The 24,533-nt window shown below is 39.7% G+C and overlaps 2 protein-coding genes across 5 annotated transcripts in view; one reads left to right on the top strand and one right to left on the bottom strand.

Moving 5' to 3' along the window:
* Positions 1–7,398, bottom strand: part of ESF1 (ESF1 nucleolar pre-rRNA processing protein homolog) — a 62,722-nt gene extending 55,324 nt beyond the window's left edge. The window contains exons 1-4 of one of the 3 annotated variants that reach the window (XM_005687820.3): positions 7,270–7,398; positions 5,564–6,248; positions 1,469–1,881; positions 782–895 (exon numbers count right to left, since the gene is read on the bottom strand). In XM_005687820.3, coding sequence (XP_005687877.2) covers positions 782–895; positions 1,469–1,881; positions 5,564–6,206 — 1,170 coding nt within the window. In that variant the 5' untranslated portion in view covers positions 6,207–6,248; positions 7,270–7,398. Of the gene's footprint in view, positions 1–781; positions 896–1,468; positions 1,882–5,563; positions 6,249–7,044 lie in introns of all 3 variants that reach the window. The other 2 variants (XM_005687822.3, XM_005687821.3) reach the window with 2 other exon arrangements.
* The window catches only part of NDUFAF5 (NADH:ubiquinone oxidoreductase complex assembly factor 5), a 32,717-nt gene continuing 15,581 nt past the window's right edge, over positions 7,398–24,533 (top strand). Inside the window, exons 1-6 of one of the 2 annotated variants that reach the window (XM_013968413.2) lie at positions 7,398–7,684; positions 10,489–10,529; positions 14,167–14,230; positions 16,116–16,163; positions 17,478–17,581; positions 18,241–18,280. In XM_013968413.2, coding sequence (XP_013823867.1) covers positions 7,463–7,684; positions 10,489–10,529; positions 14,167–14,230; positions 16,116–16,163; positions 17,478–17,581; positions 18,241–18,280 — 519 coding nt within the window. In that variant the 5' untranslated portion in view covers positions 7,398–7,462. The remainder of the gene's footprint in view (positions 7,685–10,488; positions 10,530–14,166; positions 14,231–16,115; positions 16,164–17,477; positions 17,582–18,240; positions 18,281–24,533) is intronic. The other variant, XM_005687824.2, reaches the window with a different exon arrangement.

Below are 24,533 nucleotides of genomic sequence, written 5' to 3' on the forward strand. Positions count from 1 at the left end.
GTGAGAGTTGGACTGTGAAGAAAGCTGAGCGCCGAAGAATTGATGCTTTTGAACTGTGGTGTTGGAGAAGACTCTTGAGAGTCCCTTGGACTGCAAGGAGAGCCAACCAGTCCATTCTGAAGGAGATCAACCCTGGGATTTCTTTGGAAGAAATGACGCTAAAGCTGAAGCTCCAGTACTTTGGACACCTCATGCGAAGAGTTGACTCATTGGAAAAGACTCTGATGCTGGGAGGGATTGGGGGCAGGAGGAGAAGGGGACGACAGAGGATGAGATGGCTGGATGGCATCACTGACTCGATGGATGTGAGTCTGAGTGAACTCCGGGAGATGGTGATGGACAGGGAGGCCTGGCGTGCTGTGATTCATGGGGTCGCAAAGAGTTGGACATGACTGAGCAACTGAACTGATAGCTTACTTCACATAGGTTGTGTTTATAAGATAATTTGTAAGATTTTTATATATTTCTGCTGTTAGTAAAAATAGAATGTTACTTGTTAATGTTAGTAATGAATTATACCCTGTCCCTTTACTGAGCTTTATTATAATAGCTTTTCAACTGATTACTTTGGTTTTCAAAATTAAACACAATCATATAACCGATCAATAATTTTACCTGTTCCTTTCTTACCTTCATACTTGTTTCATCAGTTTTGTGTCTAACTGTATTGGAACAACTTTCAGATTAATTATTTTCCTTAAAAGGAAAACTATGACTATTAAAAAAAGGGATTTAACTTAGAACGCTTAGAAATACTTCAAAATTTGAAGTAAATTCTCACCTTTACAGAAAATATAACACCTCCTTTAGGTTTAAATGAATTGAACAAAGCCAGCAAATCTTTTGCCTTCAATCTATCCCAGTCCATGTTGCAAACTGCTAATCGACACGTAATCTAAAAAATGACAAAAATTACTTATTATGTAATCTATATCATTTCCAATGCTTGCAAAATTAAGATAGTAAATATAATGCCTATCCTGAAATCATTAATATAGCATTTATCTAAGTGATTTCAGTATGTAAAAGGAAACTTCAGATGAGCAACACTAACAGAAAAGCACTCTTATTTGGTTCTTAGTTCTTGAATCAGAACATAAGGATGAGCTGATTCTTTAACTACCAAGTTTATTAAGCTATTTTGCCACCCATGAGGGAGTAGGAAAGTTTAATATATTAATCTATAGCATTTCTAATAGGTACAGTAGGAACTGATACACACTTCTAGTTAAAACAATTTTCTAAAAATTTCACGACTTCTAATTATTTATATAGAAATTCACCCCTAACTGCTGGAACAGACATTTATATAGGTACATTCTGTATCAAGAAGTTTTAACCAGAATCACCATCAAGAGTATTATTTATCAATAAAGCTTTTCCTTATTATTTTAATTACATTAATACTACCACACATAACAGCTACTTGTACTCTTGACAAAATAATCTTATTTATTCAAAAGGTTACCTCATCAGCCCGAGGAGCATCTTTATCTAATTCTCTCCAAGCATGCTCAAAACCAGATTCCTCTGGAAGTAAATCTGCCATATCGTCTTCATCTTCAGAACTGGTTTCTATATTTCCTTTGCCCCTCGCAAGATCAGGGCCACTGTCACTTTCATCATCATCCTCACTATCATCTTCCTCCTCATTTTCAATTCCTCCTCCATCATCATCATCATCATCATCATCATCTTCTTCATCATGAAGATCAGCAGCAGCAGCCCTACAAATGCCTGTAATTTCATCTTCAGATTCTTCATCACTTCCTGTTTCACTAGCACTTTCTGAATCTTCCTCCAGAGCATCTTTGTCAAACATTTTACCACCTGTTGAGTCTTCATGACCATCACTGTCTCTTGCCATTATGAATGGAACCACTGCAAAAAGGTCAAAGGAGAAATTAAGAAAATGTAAACGATGAGTTATATTAAATCCAAGTTATTTTGACCTCAAATCCAGTAAAAATATAATTTCCATGAAGCAGACTAAAGGAAAATATAAATTCAGCAAAATTCATGCCTAACCAAATGAAGTTTTGTTAGGAGAAAGAGTAGGAACTAAGCTTTATTTCAGTATCACAAGAGTGGGGCATCATAAAAGATAACCAGCAGATGTGAAAAAGCCAAAAAAGGGCATTAACCTAAGTTCTAGAAATAGGATCAGAAAACTACCACAATTATGAAAGTAAATTAGTAAGAGATAAGCATCAGAATTCATTTTTAAACAACTTGCTTAAAATAACACCTTGGGAACACATTTCTATCTAGTATTGCAGTATCTCTTAAGCATCAGTTATCATCATGTAATTTTCATGATTTTTGCCTATCACTGACATTTTTCATGAAGCTGAATTTTTTTAAAATTAAAATGAGCAGCTTGTTCTAAACAATATCCTTGAAGTCACAGATTTCATGTATTTGTGATGTGGTGGTTACTTTTCCCCCCTAAGATGTTGAACCACGTAACTATTAATATAAAAAAAGTTTAAATACCACCTGATAAGATATCGTCTCACATTTAACAGTGGTACACATATATCACATTTGGGGTCGTATAACAAACTGAACAAATTAAATGATCTAGTATTTTAATATTTTTGACAATATCAAGTATACTCATATAACATTTGTTCATTCACTAAATATTTGTTCAAGGCCCACTGTGTACAAAATCTTATTTTAAATAATGAGGGGATATAAAGAAACAAACAAAAATAAGCTATTAAATAAACAATGAGGGAATACAAAAATAAGTTAACTGCCTCTGTTTCTAGATGGCACTGCTCTGGTAGCGACTGCAAATACTACTTACTTACCTATTTTTTTTAAATGCTTATATTATTTTTCCTCTGATTACAAAAGAAAAACAAAAAAATATGGTTTAATGAAGAAAATAAGGATGACTAGTAACTTTTCATTTAGAAGTAACTGGCTGGTTATTTTGGTATGTAACTCTGTAAATTTGTTTTCTATAATATGCTCACTAATTTAAGTAGCTGGTCATACTATCTACTCAATTTTGTAACCTATTTTGTAAATGGTCATATGCTACATTTGTGAGCTATGTTCATTTGTCACAGACATATTTGGATGTATCATAACTCATTTAAGGGATTCCTTGACAGCTCAGTTGGATAGGCTACCCACTCCAGTATTCTTGGGCTTCCCTTGTGGCTCAGCTGGTAAAGAATCTGCCTACAGTGTGGGAGACCTGGGTTCTATCCCTGGGTTGGGAAGATCTGTGGAGAAGGGAATGGCTACCCACTCCAGTATTCTGGCCTGGAGAATTATACAGTCCATGGTGTCACAAAGAGTCAGACATGACTGAGAGACTCTCACTTGCATGTTCTTTCACTAATGACTTACGTTACCATTTTTAAAATTTCAAAACAGGGCTACAGTCCACGTTCTTTGCACACGTCTAATTATTTACTTAAATTCTTAAGCACACAAGTGCTGGGGAACATTTTAAAATGACATGTAATATCAAACTGAAGCTCCTCACATCACCTTTACCTCACAGCACTTAAAAAAGCCCCTTGTATATAGCAGTTGCTGGAATGGTAAGTGATGAATAATAATGAGCAAAAGATGGTGATATGTGGAGTCACTTAATCTCTACTTAGAGATAATGCTTTTTCTGGATTGAGGACCCAATGAAAATTACAGCAAGCAACAAGGTGGGGCAGAAAGACTCAAAGACTTGAGTTACAGGTCTGTGTATCCTCACATAAATCACTTTAACCTTGTTTCCTAAGTAATGTAACCTAATTTCTCATGGTTATTGAGAAACTTAAGATAACGTAAAATAATATTAACCCAGTACCCTAAATCTACTGAAATTTAAAGCAAGCTAGACTAACATAGCTCACAAATGTAGCATCAGGCCAACCTTGCTACTATTTCCAATCTGATTTTATTTTCCATTTTCAGTAACCAGACTTGCATCCTTTCTCCCTATACCTCAGTTTGCTGCCTGGTTCCTCTACAAATGGAATGAGATCTCACTCCTAACCCCTCAGTCCCTGTTATTTCAAATTCTGTCCACTGCCTGATACTTCCTACCTTCCCCATGTGACCATGGCCTGTCAAGACGTTTCTGTCTCTTCTCGATGCCTACCCTGCTAGGGTACTGACACCATAACCACCCTTTGTCTGCATTATCTGAACATCACCAGTTTTCAATTACAACACCAATGATCAGCAATACCAATACTCAAAATTTTCTGCTGCCAGACAGGATAATTCTAATTAGCTTAGAAAACTTGTAAACATGAACTAGAATCAGACATTTCTTACTTCGCATCAAATAATCATTTCTAGCTTTATTATTCACTCATCCCTTCAGACATCTTATTATCTCATCAAATAGGAATACTCATCTCTTCTCAACAAGCCCAATCAAACGTCTGCTCAAAAAGTTCTTTCCATTTAGGCTACTCTGGATTCCAAATGTAATTCTTCTAAACTCCAACCAAAATAGCACTTCACCTATGAATTTTACCAATTACTGTTATCTTGAGTGACCTCTTTCTCCAAAGTCTGAGGCCTTTTCTTCTACGGTACTTAAAATTATTATGTATTATGGTTTTGATTTCCTCCACTTTATATCTGCATTATCCAATATGGTAGCCAGCAACCACATATGGTAACAGCACCCAAAAAAGTTCATCCAACTAGATATAGTAAGAAAACAGAATGTAAAATATCCTATTACATTTTCATATTGATTACATATTGAAATAGTGTTTGATATATTAGGTTAAATAGAATATATTCATGTATCTATTAATCACCGGTTTCTTTTTAATGGGTCCAATAGAATATCCAAAGTTATAGACTTCTATTGGACAGTACTGCTTCAGATCAGGGCTATTGCATAGTGTTGCAAGCAGTTATTTGCAAAAGCTGATTTTCAAAGGGTCAAGAAGGGCTACAATCAAAGCCAAACTCCAATCACCAAGCCACACAACCTGCAGCAACAGCGTGTCTTTTCAAGGAAAAGAGCCTGTGCTTCCCTCACAGGTACTGTCCTCACCATGCTGTGAGCACTGGAAGCTCTGTGGGTCTAGAAGGGTGTATGTTTCTCTAATTTTTGCACAGGCATCACTTAAACTAGCAGTAGCCCTAAGATGGGAGGAATCATGTCTTGATGTTCTATCTGCCACATATTTGCTACTAAAAGTAGTTGAATAAATGAAGCAATGCCTGAGTACCCCACTCTACTTTCTTTCTTCAGATACATCTCTTCTTACCCCATCATGAGATCATGTGACACTTTTTCTAGTTAGCGAACACAGCTGTCACTAGTGCTCACCACAAATCAAAATCACTGGTTTAGCCTCAAGACTCATACTTTTGTCTCTCTTCTAGCCATTATGGCATCAAATAAAAAATTATCTTATGGTGTATTATCTTTCATAGCTTTATACTTCCAAATAAGTATCTGACCACTCCTATGATGCTATGAAAATACTTATTACACATATTTCCTTTTTAAAAGACCAGCATAAGAATAAACAATACAAAAACAAAGATTCCTTAGTTCTTTCAAACCAACCTGATTGCATTTTTCTTCTTTTTGTCTCAGAATACTTGACCTTGGGAGACGGAACAATCTCAGAGGTGCCTGAGTCTACCGTTCTTAGCTGTTCTTTGGGAAACGAGTCTGTGCTACGTTGAACAGTGTTTTTTTCCCCTTTTGTACCTTTTTGTGTAAATTCTTTGCTATCTTTCTCAGGACTTACTGAGTCTATCTTCTTAGATTTGCATGATGTTTTCATTTTCTGAATTTTCTCAGAGTTATCCAAATCATTGTTATTTCCAGAATCCTTTTGATGAATTTTCTTGGTTTTTTTCTTTTTATCTTCAACAAGATTTTTTGATTCTACTTCATTTATAGTCTGGGGTTTTTTCTTCTTCATTTTCTTTTGACTCAATGGTTTATTATTCTCATCAGAGAGATCGGAATCAGAATCTGAAAGGTCGTAAAAACGTTTCAAGTCCTCTGTAGTGCTGTGGTTGATGGGACGTCCTCTTTTATCCACAGCATAATTCAATTTGAACTTTTTGTCATGAAACATTGCTCGAAATCTCTTGTCAATTTTGACTTTTCGATCCTTTTCTGGCATTTCCCAAAATCTTGGGTCCTTTGCAACCCGCCTAAACCGTTGGTCACTCATGATTTCTTGTTTAGATGCCATTTTTAAATGTGTAACTGGACAAATGCCTGAAGAAATCAAATACTAAAAAATAAAATCATAATGAAAGGTCAGTAACAGAATTAAGTAAGATGCTTTGGGAAAATATTAATTCACAATACTATATTCTAAGCTACATTAAGTAAAATAAAAGAGCTCTAATTTCATTTCCTAACAAATCTTGAGTCACATGCAGAAAAGAAAAACTATCAGAAAATCTTCTTTTGAGTACAGCATTTGAAGAAATAAACTTAAGGCAAAACCAAGCAGAATTTCAGGTCTTTATGGAGGGAGGCAAATGATTACTAGCCAACTGCTCTCCTTTAGATATCCCATATTTCCACTTTATATGTGTATGTGTTACAAGTAAAAGCTAATATAATTAAAATATCCTTAAGTCTCAGTCGGTCTTATTTGTTTTTTTCACATTCTGGTCCCATTCTCTCCGTTAATCCTGACTTCGTTTTATTCCGAACAGCCTTTACTTCGACCAGGCTGTTAACAGAACCAAATGAATTCAGGTTTAGTTCACAAAGTTCCCCCTCTTTGTATATGACCACCCTTTGTGAACCAGGTAAAGCCTCTCTCTAGTTAACAAATACAAAGTAGCAGTGTTTTGTTCCAAAAGCAAGGCTTGACTATGACGCACCATTAAACATTTGACCCTCAGAACAGCCTTGTGGGGTAAACAATATTTCATTCAACTATCAGAGATAAAGCGTATAGATGTTGAGAACGAAAGCACTTGATCTACGGCAAATATTCGGAGACAGGAAGGCGACCTGACCTCATCTCGGTCGCCCGCCCTCATCTCCGGTGCCCACCTGCCCCTCCTACCCACCCGGTAACGCCGGGAACACCAGGCAACTAGGACCTCCTTCCCAGCTCCCAAACCTCAGAGAGACGCTTCGGGGCTCAAGTCCCTCAACACGATCTGGAGGAGGAGCAAAGAAGCTTGAGGAGAGGGGTCGTGAAGGCAAGGAGGAAAAGCGCTGGGCTCGTAAACCCGGAGAACCTGTCGTACACTGGCTCTGTCCCTCTTCTCCTGGAGCCCGACTCCACTCACCGACTCCGAATCCTCTCACGGCGTCACATGGGGCCCCCACACCCACAATCCTCTGCGAGACACACCGCCGTGATGGCACGCGAACTGGGCCAAACTTCCTCCGCTTTCCCTCCGCGAAGTGCTCCGGCGTCCTTGCCGTAGCCTTGGCGCATGCGCTCGATAACCGAGCCGGCTAGGGGTGTAGGCGCTGGAGATGCCTCTGCTCACCCCGCTTCGGTTCTCGTGGCGGCGGCTGCCGGCGGCCGGGGTCCCCGTGAAGAACCTCGGCCTCAGGACGGTGGCCTCTGGCGCCTCTTCCCCGAGTGGTGCCTCGCCCAAAGCCTTCAACATCTTCGATCGGGATTTGAAGAGGAAGCAAAAGAACTGGGCGGCCCGGCAGCCGGAGCCGATGAAGTTCGACTACTTGAAGGAGGAGGTGAGTCTGCGAGACGGCGCGGAGGGTGGCTCAGCGCCTTGACTTCGGGTCCCGGAGCTCCGGCCAGGACCTGAACGCCCCCACCTCGCCGTGTGACCTTGAGAGGCCGCCCTGCCTGTCTGGGCCTCTGCTGTAATCGCGCAGGGGCAGGGCGCCCGTGTTTGCAAGGTGCGATTCATTCATTCATTCATGTCCTCGGCAGATAGTATTAATACTTGAGTTACAGGTGTACCTGGGGCAAAGCAAGACCGCTGCCCTCAAGAGATTTCATTCTTGTGAGAGACGAGACAGTGAACCGGAAACGTAATTTCAGTTAATGAAGTAAAGCCAGGTAGTGAAGTAAAGAAGTAAAGCGACTTCGCTGGTCGGGGGCACACGACGAGGCAAGAAATTAATTAGGCTGGGATCTGGGAGATGTCGGGGGAAAGCTTTGCAGGTAAAGGGGAAGACGAACCCAGAGGCCCTTAAGCCAAAAGGGCCTTGTCAAGGCCTCCAGGAAAGCTCCAGTGGGAGGTAAGGGAGTGTCCAGGTCAGGAGGGCCTTAATGGGTAAGAACTTTGGATTTTCTTCTCTATCTCAGCTGTACATTCCATGTGGTAATTTCTGGCCACATGCAGCTTTTGAGCACTTGAAATGTTCCTTTGAGATGTGCTGCTGCTGCTGCTGCTAAGTCGCTTCAGTCGTGTCCGACTTTGTGCGATCCCATAGAGGGCAGCCCATGAGGCTCCACCGTCCCTGGGATTCTCCAGGCAAGAACACTGGAGTGGGTTGCCATTTCCTTCTGCAATGCATGAAAGTGAAAAGCGAAAGTGAAGTTGCTCAGTCGTGTCCGACTCTTAGCGACCTGATGGACTGCAGCCTACCAGGCTCCTCCGTCCAGTAAGTGTAAAATACAGTGGGTTTCAGTGAATTAATATGGAAAAAGGATGTAAAATATTTCCTTAATATATTTTTATATTAATTACACGTTGAAACTCTTGATATTTTGGGTGAAAATCAACTTCTTTACTCTTTTTAAGATGGCTACTAGAAAATCTTTGGAGAAGGGCATAGCAATCCACTTGCCTGGAGAAATCCATGGACAGAGGAGCCTGGTGAGCTACAGTCCATGGGGTCACAAAGAATCGGACACAACTGAGTGACACTTTCAGCACTTTCACTGGAAAATCTTAAGTTGCTCATGTGGCTCTGATTGTTTTTCTCTTGGCCAGCTCTCTCTAGCTCTGGAGTCTAGAGGAATGGGAGGCTGTTGAATGGTTTTCAGCAATGAAGTGATGGAATCTGATTCATCTTTTAGGAAGATGAATTAAGATCTCTGATTTATCTGTGCTGGTTTGAGAGACCTCTTCCTCTTTACTCAGGTGAACTAGGAACTTGAGCCAGTTTCTACTCTCTGAACAGGCAGCACAGAGCTCAGGCCTATGTAAGTGCTTCTTCAGGGATAGACCAAAATTGAAATCAAGTGTGATGCGCCCTTTGAAGCCATTGCAGCCAACACTTACTGAGCTCTTGTTTTGGACAGAACTTTGTGCAGGTCCTGGCCAGATCGGATGACTGACTCTGTTCTCAGGATGACACATATAAATATTTAGAAGATGTGAGTTTCCAGACCCTCTCTTTCAGGAAGGGCACCTGGATTACAACTTGACTGAGCCCTCAGCATTGTTTAGGACTAGAATAAATGAGAGAAAGTATACGAGAGTCTTTTAAAATCATAAACAAAAGGTATTCATATCAGTAATGATGCACAAAGTGGACTCATCTGGGAAAAGACTTCTGCTGTCCCTTCTCCCTTACCCTTCCTCCCCACCTCACCTCCCAAAGAAAATACACATATATTCTGTTCTGAACTTTCAAGTCCCTGTAGAAACTGTGATGTTTACCAGGGAATGAGTGGAATGTGGGGAATATTAGTCTCCCACATCTTTATTCCTGCTGCATGAAGCTAGCCGAGCAAAAGGAGGCACCTGCCTTATGACCTTTTTTAAATTGGGTTGGGATTGAGGAGGTTTCTTTAAATGTGGCTGATTTCTAATTTGTAGATGTTGCTCAGAAAAGTTATTTATTCATTTAGGAATTCCACAAAATTTGTTAATAGTTAACAAATAATTAGTTGTATTAAATGATCACTTATACATTGATCTGTAATAGTCCTCAGCTAATTTTTCACTTTCACGCACCTCACACTAATATCTGTGGATGATATGCTTGTTATGTTTCTGTTGCTTTTTTTTTTTAAGTTAGGGTATCCTGTTGCTTTTTGTCTTTGCACTCGTGCAGCACATGAAATATAAAGTCATAGATATACAGAATTTAGTCTTCTTTCCTTGAATTGACTTCTGAGGTAATTAACTCAATGTGTTTCCTTGGTTATTTTTATTTATATGTTCCTATTCAGAATTCCTATTCAAAATTTGGGGCTTCCCTGGTGGCTCAGATGGTAAAGCGTCTGCCTGCATTGCGGGAGACCTGGGTTCAATCCCTGGGTCGGGAAGATCCCCTGGAGAGGAAAGTGACAACCCACTTCAGTACTCTTGCCTGGAAAATTCCATGGACAGAGGAGCCTTGTAGGCTATAGTCCATGGGGTCGCAAAGAGTCGGACACGACTGGGCGACTTCACTTCACTTCACTTCATTCAGAATTTTAAAAGTTGCTGAGGTCAAATTGAAAAAGGGATAAAGGGAACTCAGCATGTTGAAATATAAGTAACTTATGGCTTGTTGATTACTGGGAAAAGTGTTATTTCTCTGTTAAACATACTCATCTTTCCTTTTGTACATCATTCCCTCTTGTAATCTGTCAGGTTGGAAGTCGGATTGCAGATCGAGTATATGACATAGCCAGGTAAGTGATGGCTGTCATAATAAAATACAGTCAATTTCCCTGGCGGCTCAAATGGTAAAAAATCTGCCTGTAGTGTGGGAGACCGGGGTTGGATCCCTGGGTTGGGAAGATCCCTCAGAGAAAGGCATGGCAACCCACTCCAGTGTTCTTGCCAGGAGAATCCCATGGGCAGTAGAGCCTGTCAGATTGCAGCCCATGGGGTCACAAAGAGTCTGACAAGACTGAGCGATTAACGCTTTAACTTTCAACACAACTTTAGGAGACTTAAATGCTTTCACTTTCACAGGTAGCAGGAACCCCAGTTAAATAATGGTTTTGCTATAGAATTGCTCTGTGATATTAGCAAATCACTTTTTGTGCTCTTCTGTGTAAAAGACACCCATTAAATTAGACCAATATGGGATGAATTTATTACATTTGTCTATGTTAAAAAAGAGAAATTTTGTAAAATCACAAACTCTTGCACTCATATTTTAGATATATCCTGGCTACTTGAAAGAGTCATGAGGTGAATCAGTTTCATAAAATTAAAGAAAATTCTTCATTGTTGCAAAAGCCACCTTCATTTCATCTGCTTCATTAGTTTCATTATTTTAAAAATCCGAAAAGTAGCTAATTCTTTGTGATGTAGTCATTCATTTGCCTGGATTTTAGGTCATTTGTGATTTAATAAATGAAACATTACATTTTCCAAATCAGATTGAATTTTGTAATCTTTCTATGTCATAATACTCAGCAAAACACAAGTCTGTGGAGAAAACTGTGATTGCAGCTAAAAAAGCATGTCTTAAAATAACAGTTAACTCTTTGGTATTAAATTATTAAAAATACCAATCTAAAATGTCTTACACTGACCTTCTATTATTAGCAAGAATAGCTTATTGTCAATACTGATCTTATGTTTATATTTTAAAACTAACACAATAGATTATTAAATGTCTTATTTGTGCTATCTGAGGCTCACTTAATACTGTTAGAATCCATGATAATAATATTAATAACTCCTAACTATTGTTGAACATTTATACTGTGCTAAATACTTCACATGCTGGATAAAATTCTCATACCAACCCATTTTTTAGATGGGGAAACTGAGATCCAGCAAGATTAAATCTCTTGTCTGTGGTCACAGAGCCAGTAAATTGCAAGCCTAGAATTCTAACTCATGTCTTTCTGATTGCAAAGGCTGTATGCTTTCCCAGGCCACACTGCCTGTGTTCACAGTCAAGACACAGGGCATTAGGTACATTAGACATTCTCTCACCAGTGGTTCTCCAGCTGTGTACTGGTGTTCTATATTTGTAACATAGGTTTTTAATAGAAATTACAAAGGGATTCTCAGTTCCAATAGGAAAAAATTTATTAGTGCATGAAGTTTCTTTAAAAATTGTCACAAATTTTTCCTAAACCTGTGATCCACAATTGGATATGTAAAGTGATTTAGTATGAGACGATATGTTTGGAGGAGACAGCATAGCGTAGTGGATAAGAATTCTGGTCAGGATTCTTTCTGACTGAATTCAAGTCTGACTGCTGCTTATTAGCTGAATGACCTTGGATTGACATACTTAACTGTACACTTAGCCCACTGATTTGAACCTGATAAGATTTCAGTAAAAGCTGTTATTTAGTTGATGGTTTATTTGGGTTTTAGTTAATCGTGTTATATTTCATAGTATTTCACATAGTAATTTCTAAGTTATCTGCTGCCACAACAAATTTGAGAAATAGGGATAAGTAGTAAGTTCCTGATAGGTATGCCACATATTTTCATGTTAATTACATTAACTTCTCTTCATTCTTTGTCTGAGTATATTATCGTATTAAAATTGTTGTTCAGTCGCTCAGTCATGTCCAACTCTTTGCAACCCCATGGACTGCAGCACGCCAGTCACTTCCCTTTTCATCATCTCCCGGAGCTTACTCAAACTCATGTCCACTGAGTCAGTGATGCCGTCCAACCATCTCATCCTCTGTTGTTCCCTTCTCCTCCTGCCTTCAGGCTTTCCCAGCATCCGGGTCTTTTCCAGTGAGTCAGCTCTTCACATCAGATGGCCAAAGTATTGGAGCTTTAGCTTCAGCGTCAGTCCTTATAACGAATATTCAGGATTGATTTCCTTTAGGATTGACTGGTTTTATCTTTTTGCAGTCCAAGGGACTCTCAAGAGTCTTTCTCCAACACCACAGCTCAAAAGCATCAGTTCTTGAGCATTCAGCCTTCTTTATGGTCCAACTCTCACATCCATACATGACCACTGGAAAAACCATAGCTTTGACTAGACGGACCTTTGTTGGCAAAGTACTGTCTCTGCTTTTGAATATGCTGTCTAGGGTGGTCATAGCTTTTCTTCTAAGGAGGCAGCGTCTTTGAATTTCATGGCTGCAGTCACCACCTGCAGTGATTTTGGAGCCCCCCAAAATGAAGTGCTGGAGTCCAGCTCCAGAGCCAGGGGTCCACCCTGAAGGGATGGGTGGTGTCAGCGAGAGAGAAGCTGAGGCAGCCTCTCGGGTTTCTTGGACTGCCTGTTCATTTCAAGCTTATGATTCTCTTTTATACTTTTACAAAAGCATTAGGTCAGAGGTTTGATATTTTTAGTTCCCATTGATCCAGATTTATTTGTCTCCAAAAATCATTGTTGCCTCTCAAAAGGAGTTCCTTCCTCAGCGATTCTCTTACCTACTTTTTCTCATGTGTTCTTGTGAATATACTGTAACTCAGGCTAATGTCTAGGCTGCACACCACATTCCTCAGTTTACTTCTCATCTTTCTAAGTCCTGTTTTCCCCTAGTATCCTAAGTTCACTATTTCTTAGAAAGGGCTTCTAGCTAACAATATCTCTAAAGTCCCTAATTTTTATAAGCTATAGTAGAATATTGTAACATTACAGCAATCCTTAAATCTTTAGTTTCTAACTCTTAATTATTCCTAAGCCCTAAATTCAGCAAACTCCTTTGCCATAAACACTTTTCTCACAAATAGGCTTCAGATAGGAATCCCTCCCATGGTCTCAAGCTGCGGCCTTTGTGCTCACCCTGGAACACTCTTTTGTAAAGGTCCTTGAACAACTGTCAGTGATTAACTTTATGAATTATTCTTTGAGCAGAGCTGCAGAAGGCTTTATGCCTTCCCTGCTCCTCTCAAAAACAATAAGCACCTTAATATTCTCTTCAATCAACTCAGTCGAGGAAAGGAAAAAACAAGTCAGAACCACAAAGCCTAACTTCTTCATTCCGGGTCCGTGCCTATGGAACAAAGGGAGGGGGTTTAGGGCCATGCCTGTATTTTGTCAGTAATGCCTAACGTAGCTCCTGACGATAAAGTGTGTCACTGTTTCCATTGTTTCCCCATCTGTTTAAGTACCTGCACTAAATCAGTTCTTCAGATCCATGTCGTGGAGCAACCTTGTGGAAAGCCATTGGTTGGGAGGCCCTAAGAGCAGCTTGGCCGGACAGCCTTGCCATGCCCAGTGTATTCTCTGCTGGAGACATCTGGGATGTGAGGGAGCAGGCAGATGCTAGGGCTTGTTTGACAGTTGTGTTCACAAGAATCTTTTTTAAGAAAAATTTGTTTTTAATAATTACTTTATGGGGGCTATATTATTATAGTCAAAGCGTAACTTCTGTGTCTGTTTTTCAGAGATTTCCATCTTGCTTTGGATGTTGGTTGTGGACGAGGTTATATAGCAGAACACTTGAATAAGGTATATTTATTGAATGATTTAACTTAGAGAAATAAAATTGGCCAATTTTAAGGAAAAACTTTCTTAATAAAATATTAAGTTTGTATCATATTTATATTTTGATGACATCAGAATTGCTCATTTGTTATTTTTTAAGTGATAGAACCAAAGGTTGTTTTCTGTCTACTCTTGTGTTTTTTCTTAAATGATTTTTCTTTGAATCCATTTTATACAGCATTCCCACTGGTAGTTTCTCTAAGTCTATATACGATACATTGCGTGTGATTCCCAGTTTGTTCAAATATTTTTTATAAATCACAATAAAAATCACATTGACATTCATTTGGGACAAGTGATTAAGCTTATTTTTTTTTTAGCTATGAAAAATAGTCACTTTATCATTTGGTTAGAAATTTTTGTGTGTGATTAAGTATAAATAGTCTTTATTAATATGTATACTATTTTATTTTTCATTTTGTAATTCAGACCGAAAAACATTCATTAATTGTTTTAGCCTCTCTAAATAGACACTATGGTGGACACAGATCAAAGTGGGATTTCTATATCAAATCTACTTAACGAAAAAGTGTACACTTGCACCAAGACAGGGGAGGGCTATGTGATAGGTCTCTGAAAACACTGTCATTGATAATAATAAATGCCGTGGAATTGGTACAGTCATTAAACTGCAACAGGAGTTAAGGGAAAGGAAAATCAGTGGAGTTCATATGACCGAGACTTCTGAAAGGCACAGCATCTGACCCGAGGTTTGATAGAATCTGGGATGGTGCTCATAGCGACTGGAATGTAAGGCATGGCTGGAGGGAAGGCAGAAGTGGCAAGCTGTAGGGTGTGATCAGTGATGCTTTAGGAAGGTTGGTTTGGGCATGGTGTGTAGGAGGGATTGAAGAAGACAGAGTGTAGAGAAACAGACCAATTAGAGGGCTGTGTCAAAGGCAAGTGTAGGCGTGAGAGAGAAAGGCCAGCCGCCAGTGTGGAGACAGCAGGATATAAAGGCAGCAATGTAGAGGAGGCCAGGTAGAACTACAGACCTTGGTGATAGGTAAGTGTATCTTGGGGCCAGTGTATAGAAAGGAATCTTCCACAAAGCATGTGAGTAGAGCAGTGAGGGTAGAAACAGATCACCAAGAACCGAGGGGAACTCAGCGAGAAGTAGTACGGTGGAGTACAAACAAGACAGCCGTAAGGTGGGTCGAGGTGAGGAGTTTGCAAGCTTGGGAAGCTTATTCCTGTTGTAAGGTGAGGCAAGAAGCAGCAGAAGATAGAGACTGAAGATTGGAGAGGCAGTGGAGGGAAGAGTAGGCTCCTGGAGAAGAGAGGGCATGGTGGAAAGTGGCCAGCTGGGCAAGAAGTATTGTGATGCCCTTTGCTTTGGGAAGGAAGAAAGGATGCGTGAAACAGAGGGGAGAGTGAAACCACTGAGGCCTTCCCAAGCATCTGTGTTAGTTAGGTCTTTCTTTACTCTTTGCAGTCTCTTGCAATAACAACTAAAGGCAGGAAAACCATTCCAGATCTTCTGTGTCACAAGAATGAGGACTAGCTCTTAGTGTATTATGGAAAAGTTAACATGTAAAACCTTATCCCAGTGGAGTAAACTGAAGATGCTGATTATTCACACCTATGTTCTCTATTTTATTAAATACTGTTAAATATAGTACATATACGGTTGGCTGCATACATTTAATTCTGTGTAACATAATATGTGTTATTAAAGGTGTTTGTGTACCATACTAATTATATGCAGAAAAATACCCTTACAGAGGTGAAAATTAATCAAATTAATCACTTTTTCCTTCAGCAGTTTCAACAGTTGTTTTGTTTTGTTACTGGGTTCTCTTGTTTGCTTGTCTTTTTGTATTATCTGATCAACTTTATTGCATTGCAGGAAACTGTTGGAAAGTTTTTCCAAACAGACATTGCAGAAAATGCTTTGGTAGGTAGCTTTTCAGTGCTACTGGTTTCTGATCTCCTAGTTTGGTTTTTAGTTCTGTACTTTTTATTATTATTTCCTTCAGAATGAAATGAGCTCTTTTTTTTTTTCTGATTATACTACAAATAAAGAAGAATTAAACAGTGTGGGAAATCTAAAGGGAAAGGAAAAATCACCATTAATCCCACCACTCAGAGGCAACTGCTGGTGACATTTTCATCTGTGTCTTTGTGGACAAATAGCTGTCTCCCATCACAGCTTTATACAAACAGTATTACGCTAACACGTCATTCTTTTGTATCAGTGAGTGATGGATGCACACACACATGTAGTATTCCAGTGTAGGAATATTCCATGCTTTATTTACTAAATTTGTAGCTTCTCAATAACCAACACTGTGGTGAGCATCTTCATATAAAGCAACTTTCTGTGTTTGATTTATTTTTCTCCCTGGGAATAAATTCCCAAGAGTGGAGTATATGGATTCATTGATGTTCACCTTTCAGTTTTTAATATCCACCTCTAGACTGCCCTTTGAAGACTGAACAACAGTATTAAATGAAAGCCCTCTTTCCTCCTCCTCGTTGGCAACCATAGGCCAGTTATTTTGTCTTTGTCAGTCTAATAGGTGAAAAGTAGAGTTTTGTCCTTTTTATTTGCATTTCTCCAATTGCTAGAGCAACCAAGTAGCTGTTGATATCTTTTGGCTATGAGTACTTTTTAATTTGTGAGTTTTGTCAGTAATTTTGTGATGTGCCTGTCCCTTGGTCCTCTCTCTACTTGGCTGTTCTTATTCTAGGTGGTTTGTAAGAACGTGTCTTCTAGGGATATTAATTTTTCTTCATGTATTTTGTAAATTTTTTCCCAAACATGTTGTTTACATTGTTTATTGCTTTTTAGAAGTTTTTGATCAGTTTATCATTAAGTGTATCCATGTTTCCTTTTATAGTTTCTGGTTTTTGAGTCATGTTTACTTTGGCATTTTCGTTTGAGAGTCTAAAGTGTGCACCCATATTTTCCTAGTACTTTTTTTGGCTTTGATTATTACACTGAGACTTTCAGCTTTCTGAGATTTGGTTTGGTGTGATGTAGTTATCCCATTTGTTTTTCCAACCAGATAGCCATTTTTTCTGGCCAGTCTTAAGTGTCATTCAAGATATATTTTTTTAGTGCTTTCTCTTTGGCTGCTTTTTCAATTTTTAAGAACTAGAAACTGTCAAGTAAATATAACATGACTTATGTCTAACAAACAATGATTGTGTTAATAATTAAGATGTTGTATAAATGTGTTTATGAACTTTTATTTTTAACCTTTAGAAAAATGCCCTAGAAACAGAAATTCCTACTGTCAGTGTTTTAGCTGATGAAGAATTTCTTCCCTTCAGAGAAAATACATTTGACCTGGTGGTTAGCAGTTTAAGGTTGGTAATCCATTTGTACTTTTAAAAAATATATGTATGTTAAAATAGATATGCATGTGTGTGTGCCAAGTCATCTCAGTCATGTCTGACTCTGTGGGACCCCATGGACAGTAGCCCACCAGGATCCTCTGTCCATGGGATTCTCCAGGCAAGGATACTGGAGTGGGCTGCCATGCCCTCCTCCAGGAGTTCTGACTCAGGGATCGAACCCGCATCTCTTAAGTCTCCTGCATTGGCAGGTGGGTTCTTTACCACTAGTGCCACCTGGGAAGCCCCCAAAATAGGTATGTTATGCTCTAAAGTTATAAGGTAATATTAAAGGTTTCTCCTGTGACAAAAGGAAGGTCATCCTGTAATATTTTTATTTTAAAACTTACCTGAAAACAGTCAGTGAATTTTTTTTCTTAAGGAATTCATTTTTTGGCCACTGCATTCAGGATCTTAGTTCCCTGACCAGAGATTGAACCCAGGCCCCCTGCGTGGGAAGTATAGAGCCGTAGCCACTGGACTGCCAGGGAAGTCCCAACAGTCCGTGAATTTTGATGAGCACTTTCAATCATCCAAGCTTACACCTTTTCTGTGGCTTGCTGTATTAGTGATTCTTGTACTAATTAATTATACAGATTAAGCTAAAACAGATATGTGCTTTCGTATTTTAGTTTGCACTGGGTGAATGACCTTCCTAGAGCACTTGAACAGGTAAGAAACTTAGTGCTGTTTCTAATAGCCTGTGTTATTTTGTTTATCATTAGCAAATTATAGATGTGCCTGTTTTTACACAGAAACTTATAGATGGTTTCTATTTCACATTTTTGACAATTGGAAATGGAAGCAAATAAAAAATGTATTATCTTCTGTGGGCTGGCACCCTTTGCCGTATTAGGAAGTATATGAGTGACTCCCCACTCCCAGAGAATTCTATAAATATAATTATGGAGATGTTACTAAGGTTTTCATAAATGTTTAAAACTTATTCAAAATACTATTGCTATCATAAGAAATTTTATGTATGGGTTTCTTTTCTTCCTTAATTGTCTATAAATTTTCTGTAGGTAGGAACCCATTTGTACTTCGCCCATGCTTTATACTAAGACAGTGCTGATAAATGTTTGTTGGTTGATATTTATCAGCAATCAGGTAAGGAAGGGATGGGTAAAAGCATTATGTTCAGAGGAGAGAAGGAGATCACTGTGGCTTGGAGTTGCCTAGGAAAGCTTCAAGAGGAAGAAGTTTCTTGAACAGGGCCTAAAAGGACAGGTCGTATTTGGAGTGGGCATGCATTCCAGGAAGGCCGGATCCTGGGATAGATGGGACGTGTGAGTGACTGGGAAGCCCAAAAGGACAGAGAGGAAGCCTGGGGGAGGAGAGTATAGTGCCAGGTGTAGATGAGGAATATCGGGACCAAAGTCAGAGGACTTGGTGACAGGGTAAGCAACTGGGAGTTTATTCTTTATGTGGTCCAGAGCCACTAGCACATTTTGAAGAGGAAAGTGACATGATTAAAAAGCCGCTAGGCAGAAGAATAACTACCGTATCTTACGCATGTACTGTTTGCCAGTCACTCTGCTTTGTTTTATGTATGTGAAATAACTCTGCAAGATGGATTCATCTTGCTAAATAGAAAACTGATGCAGAAAGTCAGTTAAGTTGAAGAGAGACTGTTTCCGTGGTCCAAGCATGAAATAAACTGAACCTAGGTGGCAGTTGTTGTTCAGTTGCTCAGTTGTGCCTGACTCCCTGCGACCCCATGGACTGTGGATATAAAAGGAAGAGAGAGGTCTTCAGGACTCTGCAAAGTAAGAATCAACAGTCTGGTGGCTGGTTAGCACTGAAGATTGAAGAGTCAGGAGTGAAAGCTTGCCTTCAAATTTTAAGTCTGGATGACTGGAGATAATTAGTAAGAGTAGGGGAAAGAATGGTAATGATCAGATAAAGGGACTAGAAGATGGTAACTAACAGAAATATAGCAGTTGGAAAGGGAAGTTGGTTTGAGAATATGTGTTCTGTATGTGGGATGCTGAGGGGAGGGGCAGGGGGTATGTTTGCCAAGAGACAAATCTCTATGGCACCAGCAGCCAAAAGATAAATATAGGATCCTGGGAAGCTGTCCAGACTCAAGGTAGAGATTGGGAAGTCATTCTTGTGAAATCCACGGGAACTGATAAGCCTTCTGAGGTAGAAACAAACTGATAATTTTAGGTACTTTAGTTCTATGAGAGTTTGGTGGCAAGAGAAGGAAGTAACACTGAAGGGACAGAAGGAAAAAGGTTTTTACAGTCAGTTTGTTTATATACTGTTTTATATAAAATTGCTTCAGAATATTTTAAATACGCATTCAAGATATATATTTGGGGTGGGCGGTCCTAAGATGGTGGAGGAATAGGACAGGGAGACCACTTTCTCCCTCACAAATCCATCAAAAGAACATTTCATCGCTGAGTAAATTTTACAAAACAACTTCTGAATGCTGGCAGAGGACATCAGGCACCGAGAAAAGCAGATCATTGTCTTCAAAAACAGGTAGGAAAAAATATGAAAGATGACAAAAGAGACAAAAGAGGTAGGGAGGGAGCTCCGTCTCGGGAAGAGAGTCTTAAAAAGAGAGGAGTTTCCAAACACCAGGAAAGACTCTTGCTGCTGAGTCTGTGGCGAGCCTTGGAAGCACAGAGGGCAACATAACAGGGAGGAAAAATAAATAATTAAAACCAACAGATTACCAGCCCAACGGTAACCCCCCCAGCGGAGAAGCAGCTCAGATGCCTGCATCCGCCACTAGCAAGCGGGGGCTGGGCAGGGAGGTGCAGTGTTTTTTAAGAATTGGGCCGGAATGCCCCGAGTGTAACCAGAGTGAACTAACTTGGGCTAGCAAACCAGACTGTGGGATAGCTACCACACGAAAAGCTCTAACATGAGACACCACCAGGACCGTGCACAGAACAAAGGACTGAACAGAACTAGCCAGCTTCAGACCATCCCCCTCCGGTGACAGGCAGCCAGGGCTGGAAGGGGGCAATCACAGCCCCAGAGAGACATTAGCTACCAAACTGCAAGCAGGCTTCTTTGCTAACTGAGACTTCTCGGGGCTCTGGACGGTCACCATCCGCCTGAGAAGGGGCGCCAGCTGTACACCCAGAAAACTGAGCTGCAGGGACGGGAGAGGCGATAAGTCACAGCGACCGCGCTCGCCAAACACCCGAGCTGCTCGGACCTGGGAAGGGCACAAAACGCAGGCCCAACCGAGTCTGTGCCTCAGGGCTACCTGAGTGCCTGAGCCTGAGCAGCTTAGACCGGGGAGGTGCATGCAGCCCAGGGCTGGCCTCAGACGGTTCCTGGCAGAGCAACTTAGAGCCTGAGCGGTGTGCACCATGAGCGGGGGCAGGCCCAGCATGGCTGCGATACTGCGAGCACACGCCAGTGTTATTTGTTTGCAGCAGCCCTCCCTCCCCACAGCGCAACTGAACAAGTGAGGCTAAAAAAAAAATGTGTCCACCACCACCCCCCTTGTGTCAGGGCAGAAAACAGACACTGAAGAGACCAGCAAACAGAAGAAGCTAAAACAGAGGGAACCGCCTTGGAAGTGACACGTGCAATAGATTAAAACCCTGTCGTTAGTACCAACTACATAGGAAGGGGCCTATAGATCTTGGGAAATATAAGCTGGACCAAGGAACTATCCGAAAATGAACTGACCCCACACTGCCCACAACAACACCAGAGAAAGTCCCAGATATACCTTTACTATTTTTACGATCATTCTTTTTGTTTCTTTGTTTGTTTTTTCTTCTTTTTTCTTAACATTTAAAAATTTTTAAGTCCTCTGTTTCTCCTTTAATTTTTATTTTTATAACCTACAATTACTTTAAAAAAAAGACCCTATTTTTAAAGCAAACACCATATATATATATTTTTTGTGGTTGTTGTTGTTTTTTAATAATTCTTGTGACCTTTTTCCTTTCTTCTTCTTCTTTTAATATTGTATTTTTGAAAATCCAACCTCTACTCTAGATTTTTAATCTTTGCTTTTTGGTATTTGTTATCAATTTTGTACCTTTAAAAATCCAATCTTCAGTACCCATTTTTACTTGAGAGCAAGATTACTGGCTTGACCACTCTCTCGTCCTTTGGACTCTCCTTTTTCTCCACCAGGTGGCCTCTGTCTCCTCCCTCCCCCTTCTCTTCTCTACCCAATTCTGTGAATCTCTGTGTGTTCCAGACGGTGGAGAACACTTAGAGAACTGGTTACTGGCTGGATCTGTCTCTCTCCTTTTCATTTCCCTCTTTTTTCCTCCTGGCCACCTCTGTCTCCTTCCTCCCTCTCCTCTTCTCTGTATAACTCCGTGAACATCTCTGAGTGGTCCAAACTGTGGAGCACACATCAGGAAGTGATTACTGGCTAGCTTGCTGTCTCCTCTTTTGATCCCACCTCATCTCATTCCAGTCACCTCTAACACCCCTCTCTTTTCTTCTCCATGTAACTCAGTGAAGCTCTCTGGGTGTCCCTCAATGTGGAGAAACTTTTCATCTTTAACCTAGATGTTTTATCATTGGTGCTGTATAGATGGAGAAGTCCTGAGGCTACTGTAAAAATAAAACTGAAAACCAGAAGCAGAAGGCTTAAGTCCAAATCCTGAGAAAACCAGAGAACTCCTGACTCCAGGGAACATTAATTGATAGGAGCTCATAAAATGCCTCCTACACTGAAACCAAGCACCACCCAAGGGCCAACAAGTTCCAGAGCAAGACATATCACGCAAATTCTCCAGCAACACAGAAACACAGCCCTGAGCTTCAATATACAGGCAGCTCAAGTTACTCCAAAACCATTGACATCTCATAATTCATTACTGGACACTTCATTGCACTCCAGAGAGAAGAAATCCAGCTCCAGCCACCAGAACTCCAACACAAGCTTCTCTAACCAAGAAACCTTGACAAGCCACTGATACAACTCCACCCACAGTGAGGAAACTCCATAATAAAGAGAACTCCACAAACTGCCAGAATACAGAAAGGCCACCCCAAACACAGCAATATAACCAAGATGAAGAGACAGAGGAGTACCCAGCAGGTAAAGGAACAGGATAAATGCCCACCAAATCAAACAAAAGAAGAGATAGGGAATCTACCTGATAAAGAATTCCAAATAATGATAGTGAAAATGATCCAAAATCTTGAAATCAAAATGGAATCACAGATAAAATAGCCTGGAGACAAGGATTGAGAAGATGCAAGAAAGGTTTAACAAGGACCTAGAAGCAATAAAAAAGAGTCAATATATAATGAATAATGCAATAAATGAGATAACAAACACTCTGGAGGCAACAAATAGTAGAATAACAGAGGCAGAAGATAGGATTAGTGAAATAGAAGACAGAATGGTAGAAATAAATGAATCAGAGAGGAAAAAAGAAAAACAAATTAAAAGAAATGAGGACAGTCTCAGAGACCTCCAGGACAATATGAAACGCCCCAACATTCGAATTATAGGAGTCCCAGAAGAAGAAGACAAAAAGAAAGACCATGAGAAAATCCTTGAGGAGATAATAGTTGAAAACTTCCCTAAAATGGGGAAGGAAATAATCACCCAAGTCCAAGAAACCCAGAGAGTCCCAAACAGGATAAACCCAAGGCGAGACACCCCAAGACACATGTTAATCAAATTAACAAAGATCAAACACAAAGAACAAATATTAAAAGCAGCAAGGGAAAAACAACAAATAACACACAAGGGGATTCCCATAAGGATAACAGTTGATCTTTCAGTAGAAACTCTTCAGGCCAGGAGGGAATGGCAAGACATACTTAAAGTGATGAAAGAAAATAACCTACAGCCCAGATTACTGTACCCAGCAAGGATCTCATTCAAATACGAAGGAGAAATTAAAAGCTTTACAGACAAGCAAAAGCTGAGAGAATTCAGCACCACCAAACCAGCTCTCCAACAAATGCTAAAGGATAGTCTCTAGACAGGAAACACAAAAAGGGTGTATAAACCCGAACCCAAAACAATAAAGTAAATGGCAACGGGATCATACATATCAATAATTACCTTAAACATAAATGGGTTGAATGCCCCAACCAAAAGACAAAGACTGGCTGAATGGATACAAAAACAAGACCCCTATATATGTTGTCTACAAGAGACCCACCTCAAAACAAGGGACACATACAGACTGAAAGTGAAGGGCTGGAAAAAGATATTCCATGCAAATAGAAAGCAAAAGAAAGCAGGAGTAGCAATACTCATATCAGATAAAATAGACTTTGAAACAAAGGCTGTGAAAAGAGACAAAGAAGGCCACTACATAATGATCAAAGGATCAATCCAAGAAGAAGATATAACAATTATAAATATATATGCACCCAACATAGGAGCACCACAATATGTAAGACAAATGCTTATAAGTATGAAAGGGGAAATTAACAATAACACAATAATAGTGGGAGACTTTAATACCCCACTCACACCTATGGACAGATCAACTAAACAGAAAATTAAAGAAATGCAAACTTTAAATGATACAATAGACCAGTTAGACCTAATTGATACTATAGGACATTTCACCCCAAAACAGTGAATTTCATCTTTTTCTCAAGTGCTCATGGAACCTTCTCCAGGATAGATCACATCCTGGGCCATAAATCTAGCCTTGATAAATTCAAAAAAATTGAAATAATTCCAAGCATCTTTTCTGACCATAATGCATTAAGATTAGATCTCAGTTACAGGAGAAAACCTATTAAAAATTCCAACATATGGAGGCTGAACAACACGCTTCTGAGTAACCCACAAATCACAGAAGAAATTAAAAAAGAAATCAAAATATGCATAGAAATGAATGAAAATGAAAACACAATAACCCAAAACCTGTGGGACACTATAAAAGCAGTGCTAAGGGGAAAGTTCATAGCAATACAGGCATACCTCAAGAAACAAGAAAAAAGTCAAATA

The sequence above is a fragment of the Capra hircus genome, chromosome 13, assembly GCF_001704415.2.
Source record: "Capra hircus breed San Clemente chromosome 13, ASM170441v1, whole genome shotgun sequence".
Lineage (NCBI taxonomy): Eukaryota > Metazoa > Chordata > Mammalia > Artiodactyla > Bovidae > Capra > Capra hircus.